General features: G+C 50.1%; 1 protein-coding gene across 1 annotated transcript; it reads left to right on the forward strand.

Annotated features, from left to right (window-relative positions):
- The first annotated feature begins 1051 nt into the window (after nt 1-1051).
- LOC306811016 (ectonucleoside triphosphate diphosphohydrolase 2-like) lies at nt 1052-14112 on the forward strand. The gene is made up of 9 exons (XM_079324262.1): nt 1052-1213; nt 3192-3309; nt 4866-5016; nt 5739-5898; nt 7304-7531; nt 8587-8859; nt 10068-10163; nt 11099-11230; nt 12413-14112. Exons 1-9 carry the CDS (start codon nt 1100-1102, stop codon nt 12638-12640), a joined length of 1500 nt encoding a protein of 499 aa, XP_079180388.1. The 5' UTR covers nt 1052-1099; the 3' UTR covers nt 12641-14112.
- The last annotated feature ends 1234 nt before the right edge of the window (nt 14113-15346 follow it).

The following is a 15346-nucleotide window of genomic DNA, read 5'->3' on the forward strand; positions in this document are numbered from 1 at the left end:
GACTCTGTGGCACTGGGAGAAAGCAGGCGGGTGTTTCACAAAGCTGAGCCTTGGCTCTTTCTCACAGGCTGTCAGGAAGGGGGACTCAGTCCCTCAGAAACAAAGTAAATCCAATGACAAGTACTTTCCCCACTTCTCGTCCAGTCTGGGGTTTTTCCTTAGACCCAAGATCACCTCAGAGGGACATGAAGTGGTTCAAATCCTGGTTCTCCCCAAAGCAGCTGAAGAGAGATTGCCAGAGACAGTTTTCTGAAGTTTCAAGGATTGTTTATTGTTTCTTATCTCAGGGACTTTTTTGCCTGGCCAGCAGGGTCTGCTCAGCCTGGCATCCAAGGTGGAATCTGCCTGGTGAAGGCAGGGCTGATCTTATACAGTCTGAACTACGTGTTACATGTTTACAACAATTTCCCAATACAATACAATTTTATTAAATGGTCCAGCCCCATCCAATCTAAAAGTGCCGATGTGTCACCTAACACGGATGACATGGAGAAGAAGGAGGAAAAGGTGTCCACCCCCCAAATTCTCCATCTTGGCCACGTGTCCCTTATCATAAACATTCCCAAAAGTCTATTTATCTACGTTCTAACAATCTAATTTACACTTTACTAATTTTGGTGGCTTGTTTCCATTCCCTCTGTGTTGGTAATTCCCCCCAGGGGTTGGAATTCAGCGCTGAGACACCAGGGTCTCACCCAGGGGTCTTTGAGACCCTCGCAGGGGGGTTTGAGACCCCCAAGGAGGCCAGGGGTTCACCCTGGGCTCCCACACCTTCTAACCTGGAAGCTCACACCAGCAGCCGTGAAATTCCAAAGGGATGAGTTTTGCCAGCCTTCTGCCTCTCGCACGGCTGGTTAACCCCGCGCTCCGTCTGGCTCCATCCCGCAGCCCGGGGCAGTTTCGAGCGCAGCTCTCCGGGCCGGGCACGGAGCCCGCGGGCAGCGCTGCCCGCCCCACGCGTCCTGCGCTCCCTGTGCCTTGGGCTGCACCCGCAGCCCGCCCCGGACACGCCTTTCTGCTCTTTTTAAAGGTTGTGGAAGCAGCCGGTGTCAGTTTGCTGCTCCGCTGCTTCCCCTTTCGTGAAAGGAGAGGATCCTTCATGTCTTGGCGTGAGCTCCTTCCCCCCTGGCTGGTGATCGTAGCAGGACTGACGGGCATCGTGCTGCTCTGTGTGTCCACCAAAGATGTGCCCGTGGCCCCGCTCAGGACCAAGGTAAGGCTCTCAAGGAGTGAAACAGGCACTCAAACCCTGCTGCTTTGTCGATTTGGATATTATTTTATTATTGAGCTACTTACAAACTCAGGAGGGAACTGGAGCAAGACTGTCAGGACAGGTTGGCGTCTTTCAACATGCTGTAGGTTTTGAGCCAGAAACAATCCCACCCCTTTGGCTGGTCAGGGAATACGGGCTGGATATTGTCCATGGATCAGTGGAGATGCTCAGGGAAGGCAGCCCATGCCAGGAGCTGCCCCAGAGCAACAAGGAACCCATGGTGTCAGTGCAGGGAAAGAGCTGGGTCCCTCTCAAAAGTCAGTAGGAATGTTCCCCTGATCTGCTGCTTCTGTCTTAATAACAAGTTGTCTTTCATTCATTCTTCTCTTTGTTCCTATCTTGATTTTGATCAAAGAGCCTCTGTTCTCCTCACAGCTGGGTCAGGTCTGTGGGGGTTAATCCCACTTGCTCTGTCTCTTGATGCTCCCATTGCTGAGGTGAGCTCAGTGGCACACCATGTTTAACCCAACAGAAGGAGGTTATCCTGCCTGTTTAGAGATAGCACCCCTCTTCCATGCTCCTCTCAGAAACAAAACTGGATTTAAAACCCCCTTATTACTCTGCATTCTGCCCTTTCCTTGTTAAGCTGGACATAAATGTGGTGATCCCTCCCCTTCTCCTAGCAGAAGCCTCTAATTTTCTGAAGGAGGAAAAAAAAAATCCGTGTTTCACCACCAATGCCATTCCTTTCTTCCTCTTGTGCAGCAGCCAACACGTCCCTGCTGGAAATGCTGTCACTGGTGTGGGAGGGTGCCAGCAGGCTCGGGCAGGGAGCTCCATCCTCCTTCCTCATTGCTGCTCCAGCCCAGCCCCAGCAGCCCCTGCCCTGGGTGCCAGGACTGGTGCAACTGGAGCTCCAGGAGGGCAGCAGGCAGCCAGCCTCACCCAGAGGCTGCAGACAGCTCTGTCTGCTGCTGAAACCCTTCTGGTGGCATTAACATCAACCTCTCAGGATCTCCTCCCACTCAGTCACAGCTCTATTTGTGTGTGAGATACAGCTTTCATGAGTTTCCTTTCTGCCTGTGTAGGAGATATCCCAAACATGGAGTCATGTAACAGGGAGCAGAGGAGCCCCAGGTTAGCTCTGGAGCTGTTTTGGGTGTGGGGGCATCCAGACTGTGCTGCAGGATAATCCAGTGGCCTCCACCTGCTCACCCTCATATGCTGGGAACAGCAAGGCTTGCCCAGCAGAAAACAAACACTGGGGACAAAGAGACAGAGAGCCCTTGGCTTGGGCAATAGCAGAGCTGCCAGGGGACAAGAGGCTGAGCTGGTCATGTTCACTGCTGCTGCTTTTCCTGCCAAGACGTCGTCTCTGTCTCTCAGGGGCTGCTGTGTTGTAAAATGTCTGTGCTGGTTGCTGCAGCTCCCACAGCTCTGCACACATCAGGGCAAACCCAGCCTGTCACACCATCACTGCAGTGGAACATCAAAGAGACACAGGAGTCCTGGGTTCCTCGGGGTGAACGAGCTGCAGCCCTCCAGTTCCTGCAAAAAGCCTGAGCAAACCAGCCAGCAGCAGTTTTGAGTCCCAGAATCAGTGGAGAACTCGTACAGTGCCATCTCCCACTGCTTTAGGACCTGTTTTTCCTGAGCTCCAGGTGGCTCAGCTCTCAGGGGAAGCCCTCTGCCTGGTTTCAGGAGCAGCTCCAGTGCATGCCTCTGTAGGGCTGATGTATTTCTGGGCATTTCTCCACTCCTGCTGTTCCTCATGCATATTCAGAAATGCAGATGGTTCCCTGCAAATCTTCATCATCTTCTGGCTTTGCCTGCTCATTGAATGTGACAGGTGAACTCAAACACTGCAGTGCAGGCCCAGGGGTGACCCAGAGTACCTATATATGCTGGGTAACCCTACAATATCAACCAGCATGCATTCAGTAGTGTTTTTGAGTGGAATGTTTTGGGGTTTTTCCAGTATGGCATTGTTCTGGATGCTGGCCCATCCCGCACCATCCTGTTCATCTACCAGTGGACAACCACCAAGGCAAACAAGACTGGGGTGATCAGAGGATGCAGTTCCTGTCCTGTGCAAGGTAAGGGGCCCATTCCCTGCTCACTGCTCTGTGGGACTGGCATGGGCTGGATGGAAAAACAGAAACCTGTGCATGGATCAGTGCCACAAATTCCTTGGCTCCTGCACCACCCAGCTGTGCACTAGTGAAGCACAGGTTGTTTATTTTCAGCATGGCTCTTCTCAACTGGGCAGATTTAGCCACACACAGCTGGACATCAGGCACTTGGCAGCAGCAGGTGTCAGGATTTTGGGGCTGCTGCAGGCAGGGAAGCAAGCAGAGAGAAGGGAGTTTGTCCTGATGTCCACGTGGGTCAGTGGTAGAGCCAAGGCTGCTGGAGCTTCTCACCCAGGAGAGGCAGTGAACAGCAATGAAGACAAACCTGACTGCAGGATGACTCCTGGTATCTTCTGCCTCCTCCTGACTGTGCCCTGGGCACTGAGTGGGGTAGCTCCAGGACAACAGAGCTGCAAAGACTCCAGTCCCCTGTGTGGCATTTGGCAGCACATGCATGAGTTCAGCTTGCCTTTAGGTGTGACATTTCAGAGAATTTGGGGATTTTCCTCAATAATTTGAATCGGTTTGGCCCTGCCAATACTGAGAGGGTTTCGTGTATTAATGCACGGGGCTTTCCTTCCCTATCTCCTAATCTTGCTTTGATGTTAAAGCCTGGTTGTAGTGGGATGCTGGGAAGGACCGAGCCCTCAGCAGCAGTGTGCTGTGGGAGGGCAGTGCACAGCAAGCAGGGAACAGGGGTTTTGCCCTTGCAGGCTGTAAACAACACAAATCACTCACAGAAGATGCAAGAAGGGCTCCCTGAAACCTCCTATGTGTCCCTGCTGCAGCAGCTGGGTGAAGCAGCAGCTCTGGAGGCAGTTAGTTTGCTCTCAGCAGTTTGCTCTCAGCAGTTTGCTCTCAGCAGCAGCACAGGAGGTCCAGGCAGGTCTTGAGCCCAGGTATGAGTGGCCTGTCTGCCTGGCAGCACAGCCAGAGTCCTGCAGGGAAGCTGCAGCTCAGCCCTGCTCAGGGCCCCAGAGAGCAAAGCTTGTGGTGAGGGAATCAGGAGGATGGGGAAGGGAGGCTCTTCCTGAGTAGTAGCTCAAAACCAACATTTAAGACCCCTCTGACTTGCTGGAAAAAATGAGTCAAGGCTGGCACACAATTTCCCTCTGCAGAGCACTGGCTTCCTCTAGGGCAGGGGTGTCTTGCTTGCCAGCAGGGGCTATTGAAGAGAGGTGACACATCAGCCTCTGTGTGTCCTTTGCTTATTTTTATAGCAACTAAAGCCACATTTCTTCCTCTGTGGGCTGAGACAGCCTCAGCTGTTGCAGCAGTCATGTGGCTGGTATAGATGGCTCAGCTGCAGAGCTAGAGTAGTCTCAGTGTAATTTGGGATTTCTATGTGTTTTGGTCCCAATTGTGTATTTTAGCAGGATGGATACCTAGAAGACCTCCTTCATTCCACCTGTGACAGGTTCTGTCTTAAGCATGTCTTAGGACAGCAATCTCTGCGGTAACAGCTCTCACAGTTCTCCCATAACTTCCCTTAAAATTTCATTCTGTTCCATGGTCCTCAGGTCCAGGAGTCTCCAGCTACTCAGATTCTCCTCAGAAGGCTGGGAAGAGCTTGGAGCCATGTTTGAACTGGGCCCAGAAGGAGATCCCAGCAGAGCAGCACAGCCAGACCCCCCTGTACCTGGGAGCCACAGCCAGCATGAGGCAGCTGAAGTGAGTGAGTGTTGCAAACCCACACCCAGAGATCAGCACACATCACAGCATCATTCTGTACAGGCACCTCACCCTGTCTGCTCTGCAGTGTGAGCCATCCCTAGTCAGGAACAGCTTCCTCAGCCCTGAGGAGAGGAGCATGGCATGGCTGTGTCTCCATGTGTCACCCCAGGCAGATGACAGTGCTGCTGCCAGGCTGGTAGTGTCTCCTTCACAGTTACACTTTCACAATTAGTGCTTGGGAAAACACCCATCAGTCTGGAAGCTCAAGTGTTTTCAGTTTGTGTGACAGCCCACATGGGCTTGCAGGAGTGTTTCTTGTCAGCAAACTGGAAATGGTGGTGGGAAGGTTCCCCTTACCACACACTTGTGGACACTCTTCCCAGTCACCACATTACTGGGACCTTTATCTCCTTTTAGACACTGGGGAAAAATAAAACCAGTAGGATAGGGCCAGAGGGTTTCCTCAGTGACAGAGGGTAATAAGGACCTAAATTCTTAACTGGTGGCACAATTGTTCAAACCATCCCTCTGCTGTTCGTGCCTCCAGTGCCATGTGAGGGGAGAGGGAAGCAGCAGCAGGAGTGGGTTTGTCATTGTGTCTCTGGGCTACCACCCAAAGCAGGGAGCACAGCAGAAGCCCTGCAGTGTGCCCCCACTGCAGGCTGCTCCTGGCAGGGTCCTGTAACATCAAATGTGCCTTCTTTTTCTTTTGATTTTAGCCTCACCCATCCCATCCTCTCTGACAGTCTCCTTGCAGCTCTGAGTGGCACCCTGAAGTCATCCCCTTTCAGCTTTCAAGGGGCACAAATCCTGTCCAGCCCAGAGGAAGAAGCATTCAATTGGGTTGCTGTTAACTATGTCCTGGAGAACTTCTTCAAGGTAAAGGATGATTCTTCTGGGGCACACAGAGCTGGGATGAGCAGCTCCTGTTAACAGACAGCCACAGAGTCAAGTGGTGGGGATAGGTAAACCCCTGCTTCATGCTTCAGCACAACTTCCACTTCCTTTCAGAGGAGGCAGCTTAGATCCAGCACCAGCTGGTTGGGGTGAGGTGGTGAGGCCCTGGCACAGGGGACCCAGAGCAGCTGAGGCTGCCCCATCCCCCATCCCTGGCAGTGCCCAAGGCCAGGTTGGACAGGGCTTGGAGCACCCTGGGAGAGTGGAAGGGTGTCCCTGCCCTTGGCAGGGGTTTGGAATGAGGTGAGCTTTAATATTCCTGCCAGCCAAAACCATCTGTGATTGCATGGTCATAACTAGGCTGGAGAGCCAAACCTCTGCTCCATGAACACATCCATGCCTAACAGTTGCCCTAAAAGACCTGAGGCTTTCTGGCCAGCATGTCCAGCATGCTCACATGGTTGGCTTTACACAGCCTGGCCATGCGGCATCACCAAGAGCTCCACTGCAGTGCCTCTGTCAAACAGGAGTTGCTGCTGTTTGTGGAATGCTGTGGCATTGCCACTGGAGTCCATCTGTCCCATGGGGGCTCTCGTGATGGTAGAGAAGTAGATTCTATTGCTGCCAAAAGCCTCTCTCAGCGAGACACCAGTGAAGGCACTTGCTAAACAAAAGAAAAAAAACAAAAACAACTAAATTCCATCTTCTTGTTTCATCCATCACTTCTCAAGCCAAAAGGTCTCAAAAAGAATGCAGAGGGCAGGAGAAAGGTGAGTCAGACTGAGTTATTCCTCATCAGGGATGTGACAAGCAGCTCTGATAACCAGCAGCAAGCACGCACTGGTTAGGGAATTGTCAGACCTGTTGACAGCAATATGGCCTCCCCAGGCAGGCCAGAGGCTTTACCCCATGTAAACTCTCCTGCCTGTTCTGCCACTTCAGCACTGCCAAAGTCAGTTCTGCAAGAGTGGAGATTATGCCACAGGGTCCTTCTGACAGAAGGATCACTTTAACATCAAGGCAGCACTTGAAACCTGTATCTGCCCTATTGGAAACATCCCTGCCACCACTCCCCACCACACTCTCCACTGTCCCCTTCTCCTGCCTGCTGGGACCCCTGTCTGGTGCAGGGAGTCCAGGGGTCCAGGTGGGCAGCCCTGTTTGTCCCACAGGCTGAGGAAAGGCTCTGTGCAGGTGGCAGTGCCTGTACAGTGACTTCTCTGCTCCCTCCAAAGCCACTGGTTCAGCATCCTTATGTCCTGTGGGCAAAAGGGAGTTGGGCTGTGGCACCATCAGCTGCTTTCTCTCTCTGGGCACTAATGGCACCTGGCTGTGACTGAGACAGAGAAGTCTCAAGGATTGACCTCTCTTGTTCTTTTTGTGTCAGTATGACTGGCGAGGAGAGTTGGTCCCCTCCAGGAGGGGGATGGCAGGAGTCCTGTCTGTGGGAGGAAGCTCAGCCCAGCTGACCTGTGAGCTGGAAGGAGAGCAGCAGGCCCCAAAGGAGGGAGTGAGGCTGCAGTTGTACGGGCAGACACACAGGCTGCTCACCCAGCAGTGCCCCTGCCACGGCACGGAGCAGCTCCGCAGCAGGCTGCTGGCTGTGCTCATCCAGGTGAGTCTGCTCAGGGCACAGCCCTCTCCATGGCAGCTGCACAGGCTCTGGTGATGGGAAAAGGGCAAATTCACTTTAAAGTCAATCCCTCTTTAGGCTGTTTGCATTTATTAGGAAAACCCTTGCAAAATTTTCTCTCCCTCCAAGCAGACACACAGGCACCAGTTCAAGGGTTTCCTACTTACAGATTCTACTTGGCTCTTACTTAATACACACAAGCAAAAAATTGCTCTGCAGAGGTGTCAACATCACCTTCAGGGTGAGCAGAGGCAAGGCTTGCCTTTACTCCTAGAAACTGTTCCTCCATCCTAGAATGGGAGCACCCAGGAGCCAACTGGGACCTTCCATGTGGGGTATTTCCTTTGCTGAGTTTAACCCTGAAGCATCTTTGAAAGAGCAATATTCTGTTTTGAAAACATGCAGGTATTCTGGTTCTTCCAAACTTTATTTCACCTGGGGAATGGGGAAGAGGAAAAGAGTGGTGTGGTGTGATGTAGTATAGTATGGAACAAACTCAAGAATCACCTTAGTCCTCATCAAAGCTGTGTTTTTCAGGAATTAATTGCTTCCTGCCCATTCACTTTCCTCTGTATAAACCCCACTTGCTCTTATTTGAGACATGAATGTCATACATTGGACACCAACTTCACCACAGTTATATTGGGAAATTGCTAGAGATAAGAAACACCAATTCTTGTGGGGTTGAACCATCTGGAAGGCAGATCAGAACAGCCTCCTTCTTGCAACTAGAAAGAGCACAAGATGCATGAAATTGCATTTGTGCTGTAAGGGAGGGTGGGTAGGGCTGGGACTCATCACCTCACAGCAGCTGCAGTCCCTGCAGTGCCCTGAGCTCAGCAGGAGCTGGCTGGGTCTCATGGTTGACTCAATGCCATAGGATTTAGCAAAGCTTTCACAGCCTCCCTGCTTGATCTCAGCATGGTGGTGCTTGGGGAAAGCTGCTCCTAACCATGTTACATTCTGTCTTCTGTGTGAAGCCATGGGACACCAACATCCTCTCTTGCTGCCTCTTCCTTGTTTTATTCTGCCTCCAGGATCAGAGAAGTGCTAAAACTGTGTCCAATCCCTGCTGGCCCCTCACCTACTCCCAGGAAGTGCAGTGGCAATCAGTGCATGCTGGGCCTTGTGCAGCCAGTGATGACACAGGGGACATCCCTGGCCCCAAGGAGGTGTTCAACATCACAGGCTCCAGCAATGCCACAGCCTGCATGAGCCTCGTGCAAAGCCTGCTCAACTCTTCCTCTCCCTGCAGCTTCCTCCAGCATTCCCTCAGCAGTGCCCTCAAGCCCCTTCAACCCAGGTTTCTGGTGAGTTCTCATTCACACTGGGGTAAACAGCTGGTATGAGGAGCCCATGAAATGGGACCAGTTTGACCATTAATACAGTGGGAACATCTAAACCATGATACTTGCCCTCTCCCCCTCATTGCCACATACTGTTCAAACATGGACCCAACAGTGACTGTGGGGGAGCTTTTTTTACCCCTTTCTCCTCAATGTAGTCAGGAGTTGTGTGCTGAGCACACACCAGGTCTGTGGTAAAGCTGGAGATCCTCTGTCCCTCTCTTAGCAAACTCCTGGTCATGCTACACACAAGCACCCTTCTACCTGAGAACCTGGATTTGGTGGCCAAAGTCATTGGGTTGTTAAGGCAGGAGTAGCTCAAGATCCTAGGACATTTCCAGGGAGGGTAACCATGGAAATTTCCCCAGCTCCCTGCTCTGAGCCTCCCATGGACATGGTGCTGAGGAGCATTGGGATCATCTCCCAGTCCTCAGCACTGGTGAGGTCACACCAAGAATATTGTGCTCAATTTTGGGCTCCTCATTGCAAGAAGGGGAGCATGCCCAGGAAAGGGAACAGAGCTGGGGAAGGAGCCCCAGGAGAGGCTGAAGGAGCTGGAAGGGGGCTCAGCCTGGAGAAAAGGAAGTTCAGGGGGCCCTTGTGACTCTGCACAACTCCCTGACAGGAGGGGACACTGTGGGGGTCAGGCTCTGGGAACAGGGAACAGGGACAGGAAGAGAGGGAATGGTTCAGGGTAGGTTTAGACTGGATGTTAGGGAAAATTCCTCCACCAACAGGGTTGTCAAGCCTGGCACAGGCTGCCCAGGGCAGTGCTGGACTCACCATCCCTGGAGGAATTTAAAAGCTGTGTAGATGTGGCACTTGTTAATTGTTTAGTGGTGTGCTTGGCAGTGCTGGGTTAATGGCTGAACTTGATTTTAGACATCTTCTGCAACCAATAGGATTTTTTGATTCTATGACCAGTCTACTTATCCAGGCAGGCCAGGAAGGATGCTGGATGCATGCTGGGAACAGACCTGCTTCCACCTCCAGACAGCAACAGCTCTGCTCATGTCCCTTGAGCCCTTCCAAGGCACTGGAACCAGCCCTGCACACCAAGGGCACCCTGGCACTGCTCAGCCACTGCCCCTCACATCCCAGGGCTAATTTCTGGTCTGCAGTACAAGGACACAGAGCACAGCCCCACCTGATGATTATCTCTGCTGTTGTAGGTGCTTTCTGAGGCCATGGACTTCATGAGAGGAGCTGTACCTTCTCCTGACTTGGGTCAGGCTGTGGAGAGGCTGTGTGGGATGTCTGTCCAAGAGGTAATGTGGAATAGCTCAGTGTGCAGGGGGAATGGGAAACAAGGAACAGTTGGTTGCAAAAGCCCTCAGACTGACAGAGCTGTAACAGAAAATTTTGGATTGTCTGGATTTTGTGGGGTTTGGTTTTTTTGTGGGGCTTTTCTTTGTTGTTGTTGTTTTTTTTTGGTTTTTTTTTTCTTTGAGGAAACAGGCTCCACTTATTTTCTTTCCTGTGCTGTTGGTAACACCTGAACCTAATGAAATGAAAAGCTACAAATACCTTTTACAGTATTTTAAGGAGTAAACAGGAAGGCTGTCTACTCACTCCTGTGCATCACCTTGGTCTTGCTGTTGTCCTTCTGTGCTTCAGTGCAAGGGACACATGCACTCAGACCACAGGGCTGCTCCCATTGCACCTGGCCCCATGGAGCCCAAACCAGGGGGAGTTTGTCAGTTCTTTCCCTGAGATGGTGATTATGAGGTCACCTTCCTTTGCACTTACACTGATAGAGCATCCACAGAAACATTCAAATGGGACAATTTCTCCAGGGTTTGTTAATGAGCCCATTAGCAACCCCAAAAGCATCCTCTTCTGGAAGGAGGAGAAAGATGCCAATGTTCCAGTTGGGAGAAAGGCTGCAGCATCAGCTCAACCTAATTAGAGAGCAGGGAATCAATCCTACCAAGCAATTCACCAGCAAGGCAGCCTGGCTGTCAGTCCTGCTGCTCTTGGATCTGGCTGTGTAAGATGGGAACAAAAGCAGTAACAGATGACACTAATTTCTACCCCACATCCCAGTGAGTGCACAAAATGTGGTTTCAGTCTGCACAGGGCACAAACCCCTCCTCCAGTCCCACAGTCAGTCTCAGAACAGGAAAGGGGAGGCTATAGCAGGCCTGAAATTCAGCTACTGAATATTTACTTATTTTATTTTTCTCCCCATCTTCTTCACCAGCTGATTAGGGAGTCCCAAGCAAGCCTGGATACACTTGTTGACTACTGCACTGTGTCTGCCTTCATCTTCCATCTCAGTACAACAGGATACACACTTGACTTTGACAGGCCTGCTTGGACTGCATTCCAGAAGGTCAGTTCCTACAGCACAGTGCTCCCAGTTACCAGGAGGGCTGGTCCCAGTACAGCCAGTTCCCACACTGACAAGCCCTAACCAGCTGGGCTTCTCCAGCAGGATGGTTTTGCAAAATGGATTCACGGTTGTGATAAACAAGAAAATCAGTGTCAGAGGACCAGAGATGACACTTGTCCTCTCTGAAAAACAAATGGGTCAAAAAACTTCTCTGGATCAAGACCATCTTTAGAAATCTGTGTTGACAGGGAAGGAAGTACAGTTCAATCTCCACTTAATGCTAAGAACAAGCTGCTGATAACATTTCCTGAGCCAAAAGGTGCTTTCCTGCCTTTCTGCAATCACTTTTACATTCATGAGGGTTGATAAATATCTTATCATCAAAGAATCCTAGACTGGTTTTGGATTGGAAGGAAACTTAAAGTTCCTCTCATTCCACCCCCTGCCATGGGCAGGGACACCTTCCCCTATCCCAGGTTGCTCCAAGTGTCACCCAGCCTGGCCTTGGACACTTCCAGGGATGCAGGGTCAGCCACAGCTTCCCTGGACAACCTGTGCCAGGGCCTCCCCACCCTCCCAGAGAAGAATTTCTTCCTAATACCTAATAATCTAGCCTAATCTCTAATAAGGTCTGAAATTGCTCCAGGGTCTGGAGACCCTAAGGACAGGGGGATTTGATTCAGGTCATTCCCTTTCACAAAAGAAAAGAAAGCCTGTTCCCAGACCTCTTCAAAGCTATCACAGCCATGGTCCCACTGAGCTGGGCCAGGTAGTGACCATCAGAAAGGGCAAGGTAATGAGGTAGGTCCAGGATCCCCAGGGAGCCCAGCCTGGAAAGACAGAGACAAGCAACCTAAAGCACAGGTCTGATGTTCAAGCAGGGCCAGAAAGACAACTATGCACAATGCAGACTTAAGATCCACTAGAAAAACCCATCAGTAGGCAGAGAACAGCACTCCCCTAGAGCACAGCTCAGGAGAGAGGGGGCTGCCCATGCCCATGGGCAGAGGTGTGGGTGGAAGTGCCATTAGGGCTTGTAGGTGTACTCAGGGCACTGAGAGTGGGAGAGCTCCTCATTTCAAGCCAAATCCTTGGAACAGTCTGAGATAAAACATACAAAGCCTTGGGCCCATGCACAGAAACACAGCTGGGGTCCAGACCATCTCCTTTTTATTTCAACAGATGGGTGACAGATCATCTGGCTGGACTCTTGGGTACCTGCTGAGTGTGACCAGCAGCATGGCCCAGGACAGCCCAAGCTTCCTGAAGGGCATTGAGCCAGGGGTCTGGTCCCTGCTGCTGATCCTCTTCGTGGTGCTGCTGATGGGATCCTTCCTGCGCATCTCGTACCGAGTGATGGCCAAGGACAGCAGCTCCAGCCACAGGGACAGCAGAGCTTTGGAGGACTGACACTGCTGCCACTCAAGACTCTTGTCAGAGCACACTTAGCAGGGTCCAGACAGAAATCACAGAGGTGTAAGTCACTGGAGGATGCAAGTGATTTTCCTGCAGGGCTCCCAGCAGGAACTTGCTGGTACTTGCTCTGCTGTACTTTGAGACAATGGATCCTGCTCCACAGGAAGCCTGTCATTCCTGGATGGCAAGCTATTCATCCTCCAAACAAGAACAGCCTGCATGGCTCTTCCTTGGGCTGGGATTACTCATGTCAGACATGAAGTGATGCCTCTGAGCAGGCAGGCCCTGAGCTAATGTGAAGTTAATATTGAATAATCCTGTCAAATCAGAAGAGGTGGTGTCTGAAAAGTCTCTGTCCTCTTCTGTGGCCTCTTGAGAGATGACACCTGCAGGATTGCCATTAGTGAAGACTGGAAGGGCATTAAAATACAGTCAGAATATAAGAGCCAACTGCTTCCATGTTCTAAGGAAAATGCAGGTATTTTCTGTCTGATCTGTCTGTGCTTCCATCTCAGTGATGATGGCCATGTGTCCCTTCCAGTGAATGTTCCTGCTGACCAGGGATCCTTCAAAACCAATCCTTCTTAGTCTTGGCCTCTACAAAATGTGTAAAGGATCAAAGGAGAAACAAAGGGCACAGAGCACAGCTGAGTTTTGGTCTCTCAGCTGAGTCATGGCCACACAGGGTTAAAATTGCCAATTTAAACTCTAGCAAGGACTCAAATTAACATATTTAATTTCACATTTGCTAAAGCTGGGCTCATGTTGGGCTGAGGTTCACCTGTTTGTTCATTTGCACTGACCTGCTTCTCTTGCTGACTCTGGAAGTGTCTCAGCTGACACTGTCCTTTAGACCAGAGCAGACTGAGGAACAGAAGCTTTCCTAATTGTCACTTTCATATTAGACCATGAGCAGAGTTACTTTATGATCTAATAATCAGAATTTCTCTGGGATCTGGCAGTCATTCCAGCTCCTCTGGTCTGCTCTGAAAGATGAGTGCAGTACAAATTCTGTGTTACTGCAAAGAAAAGGGATCAATTCACAAATACTGTCCTTTGACTAAGGCATATAGAGCTCGCTTCTCTACTGCTTCAGAGATTTAAAACACACAAAGAGCCTCAGGGACAAATGTCTCCAAGGTTTTTCAGACCACTTTAAACAGAAATGTAAATGCTCACAGATGCAGTGATGTGCCTTGCAGGGTTTTTAAAGCTACCATGGCATCTAAATCCTTTCAAATCTGATTATTTGTCCCTTGTGCTTCCAACTGATAATATAGGACACACACACCCCATAATATTGGGGTATTCATGCATTTTCAGGCCGATTAATGAAGGTTTGGAACCTGCCAGTCAAGTTTAGAGGGGTGTGGAAACAGACTTAAACAAGCTTCATATTCATTTCTTTGAGTTGCACGTTAGATATTTTTAATTGTATCATGTCATTAAAGATGTTTTAATAGACTGTCTGTGTTATTCTTGGCAAGAGATCAAAGCAGGGGGGTTATTGTGAACACAGAGTGTTCACTGAGCAGGATGGGGGGGTGCTGCTGCCTCTACTTTTGGTGTGTACTTTTGGGGTACACAATGAGAACCCCTGAAGGCACTTTCTTTCCAGTGAAAGACAAAGATTTCAGATAACCTGAGTGCTGGTATTTAGCTGATGAGAGACACGCCTGCACCTTTTGATGTGTTCTTTGCTCAAACCATCTGAAGAAGGTGGGAGGCATCCAGGCAAGGTGGCATAGCAAAAATAAAGAGGTTATCATGGAGTCAGCAATATCAGGGAAATTCCTGAGACTTCATTCATCCTGCACCTGGAAATGCAATCCTTGAACAGAGCTCTGGCTCAGTGACCTGACAGCATAAGGGTGAGCTCTGGGATTCCAGGCTGAGATTTGGAACTTGCCAAGGAAGAATCCTACCACTGTCAGAAATGGAAACAAGCCAGTGGGATGCCAGGAACTCCTGGACTCCAGGTCTGTCAGTCCCTGCACCTTCCTGAATTGGAATAGATCACAGGGTCCAAGAGAAAAGGATATCAGCCAGAACTTCCCCAAGCTCTCATTTAGAAGCTTTGGGACTTCCACATAGATAATAAGTGAATAATTAGGCAATGAGCTCAGTGTGGCCTCCTGACACTTCACTTTTGCTTTGCACATGTCACTGAATTAAATCCCTGTCCCTTGAGCCACCCTGACACTGAACCACTGCTCTGCTATGCAAAAACCCACAAGCACTTCTTTTTCTGACAGTTAAAAACATTTGTAGATGTATTTACTAAATGATAAGATAGATTTTGGTAACAATAAAAGGCATAATATAACAAAATGAGAGGAAAGGAGGCTAATACTGGTAACATATTCCTTCCTCCCAGCTCTCTGTAGAGCAGCTCGTTCATGTCAGCCCCACAATAAGTTTGCAGAATAAATTGTCCAGATTGCCTGGACAGCAGAAATCTACTTAAAAGGAGATTCTAGATGAACTCACTCACTTTGAAACAAAGATGTTTCCAGGCCTTTGGTTACAATTCAATTGTGGAAATGATAAATAATGAAGATTTTCTGTCTATAAATTCTTTATGTTTATACATAGGGCCCTCGCTTCTCACTCAGGCTGAACCATGGCAGAGATCTTCTGGCAGATAATAAAATCTGCTCATGTGCAACTGCAGTTCTGCTGCTGTCAGCAAATACCAAT

The sequence above is a fragment of the Erithacus rubecula genome (genome assembly GCF_903797595.1).
Source record: "Erithacus rubecula genome assembly, chromosome: 21".
Classification (NCBI taxonomy): domain Eukaryota; kingdom Metazoa; phylum Chordata; class Aves; order Passeriformes; family Muscicapidae; genus Erithacus; species Erithacus rubecula.

Coding starts and splice junctions, on each gene's coding strand:
- LOC306811016 (XM_079324262.1), top strand. CDS start 1,100: ATGTCTTGGCGTGAGCTCCTTCCCCCCTGGCTGGTGATCGTAGCAGGA. Junction 5,899..7,303: donor TCCTGGAGAACTTCTTCAAG/GTAAAGGATGAT, acceptor TTTTTGTGTCAG/TATGACTGGCGAGGAGAGTT. Junction 10,164..11,098: donor GTGGGATGTCTGTCCAAGAG/GTAATGTGGAAT, acceptor CTTCTTCACCAG/CTGATTAGGGAGTCCCAAGC.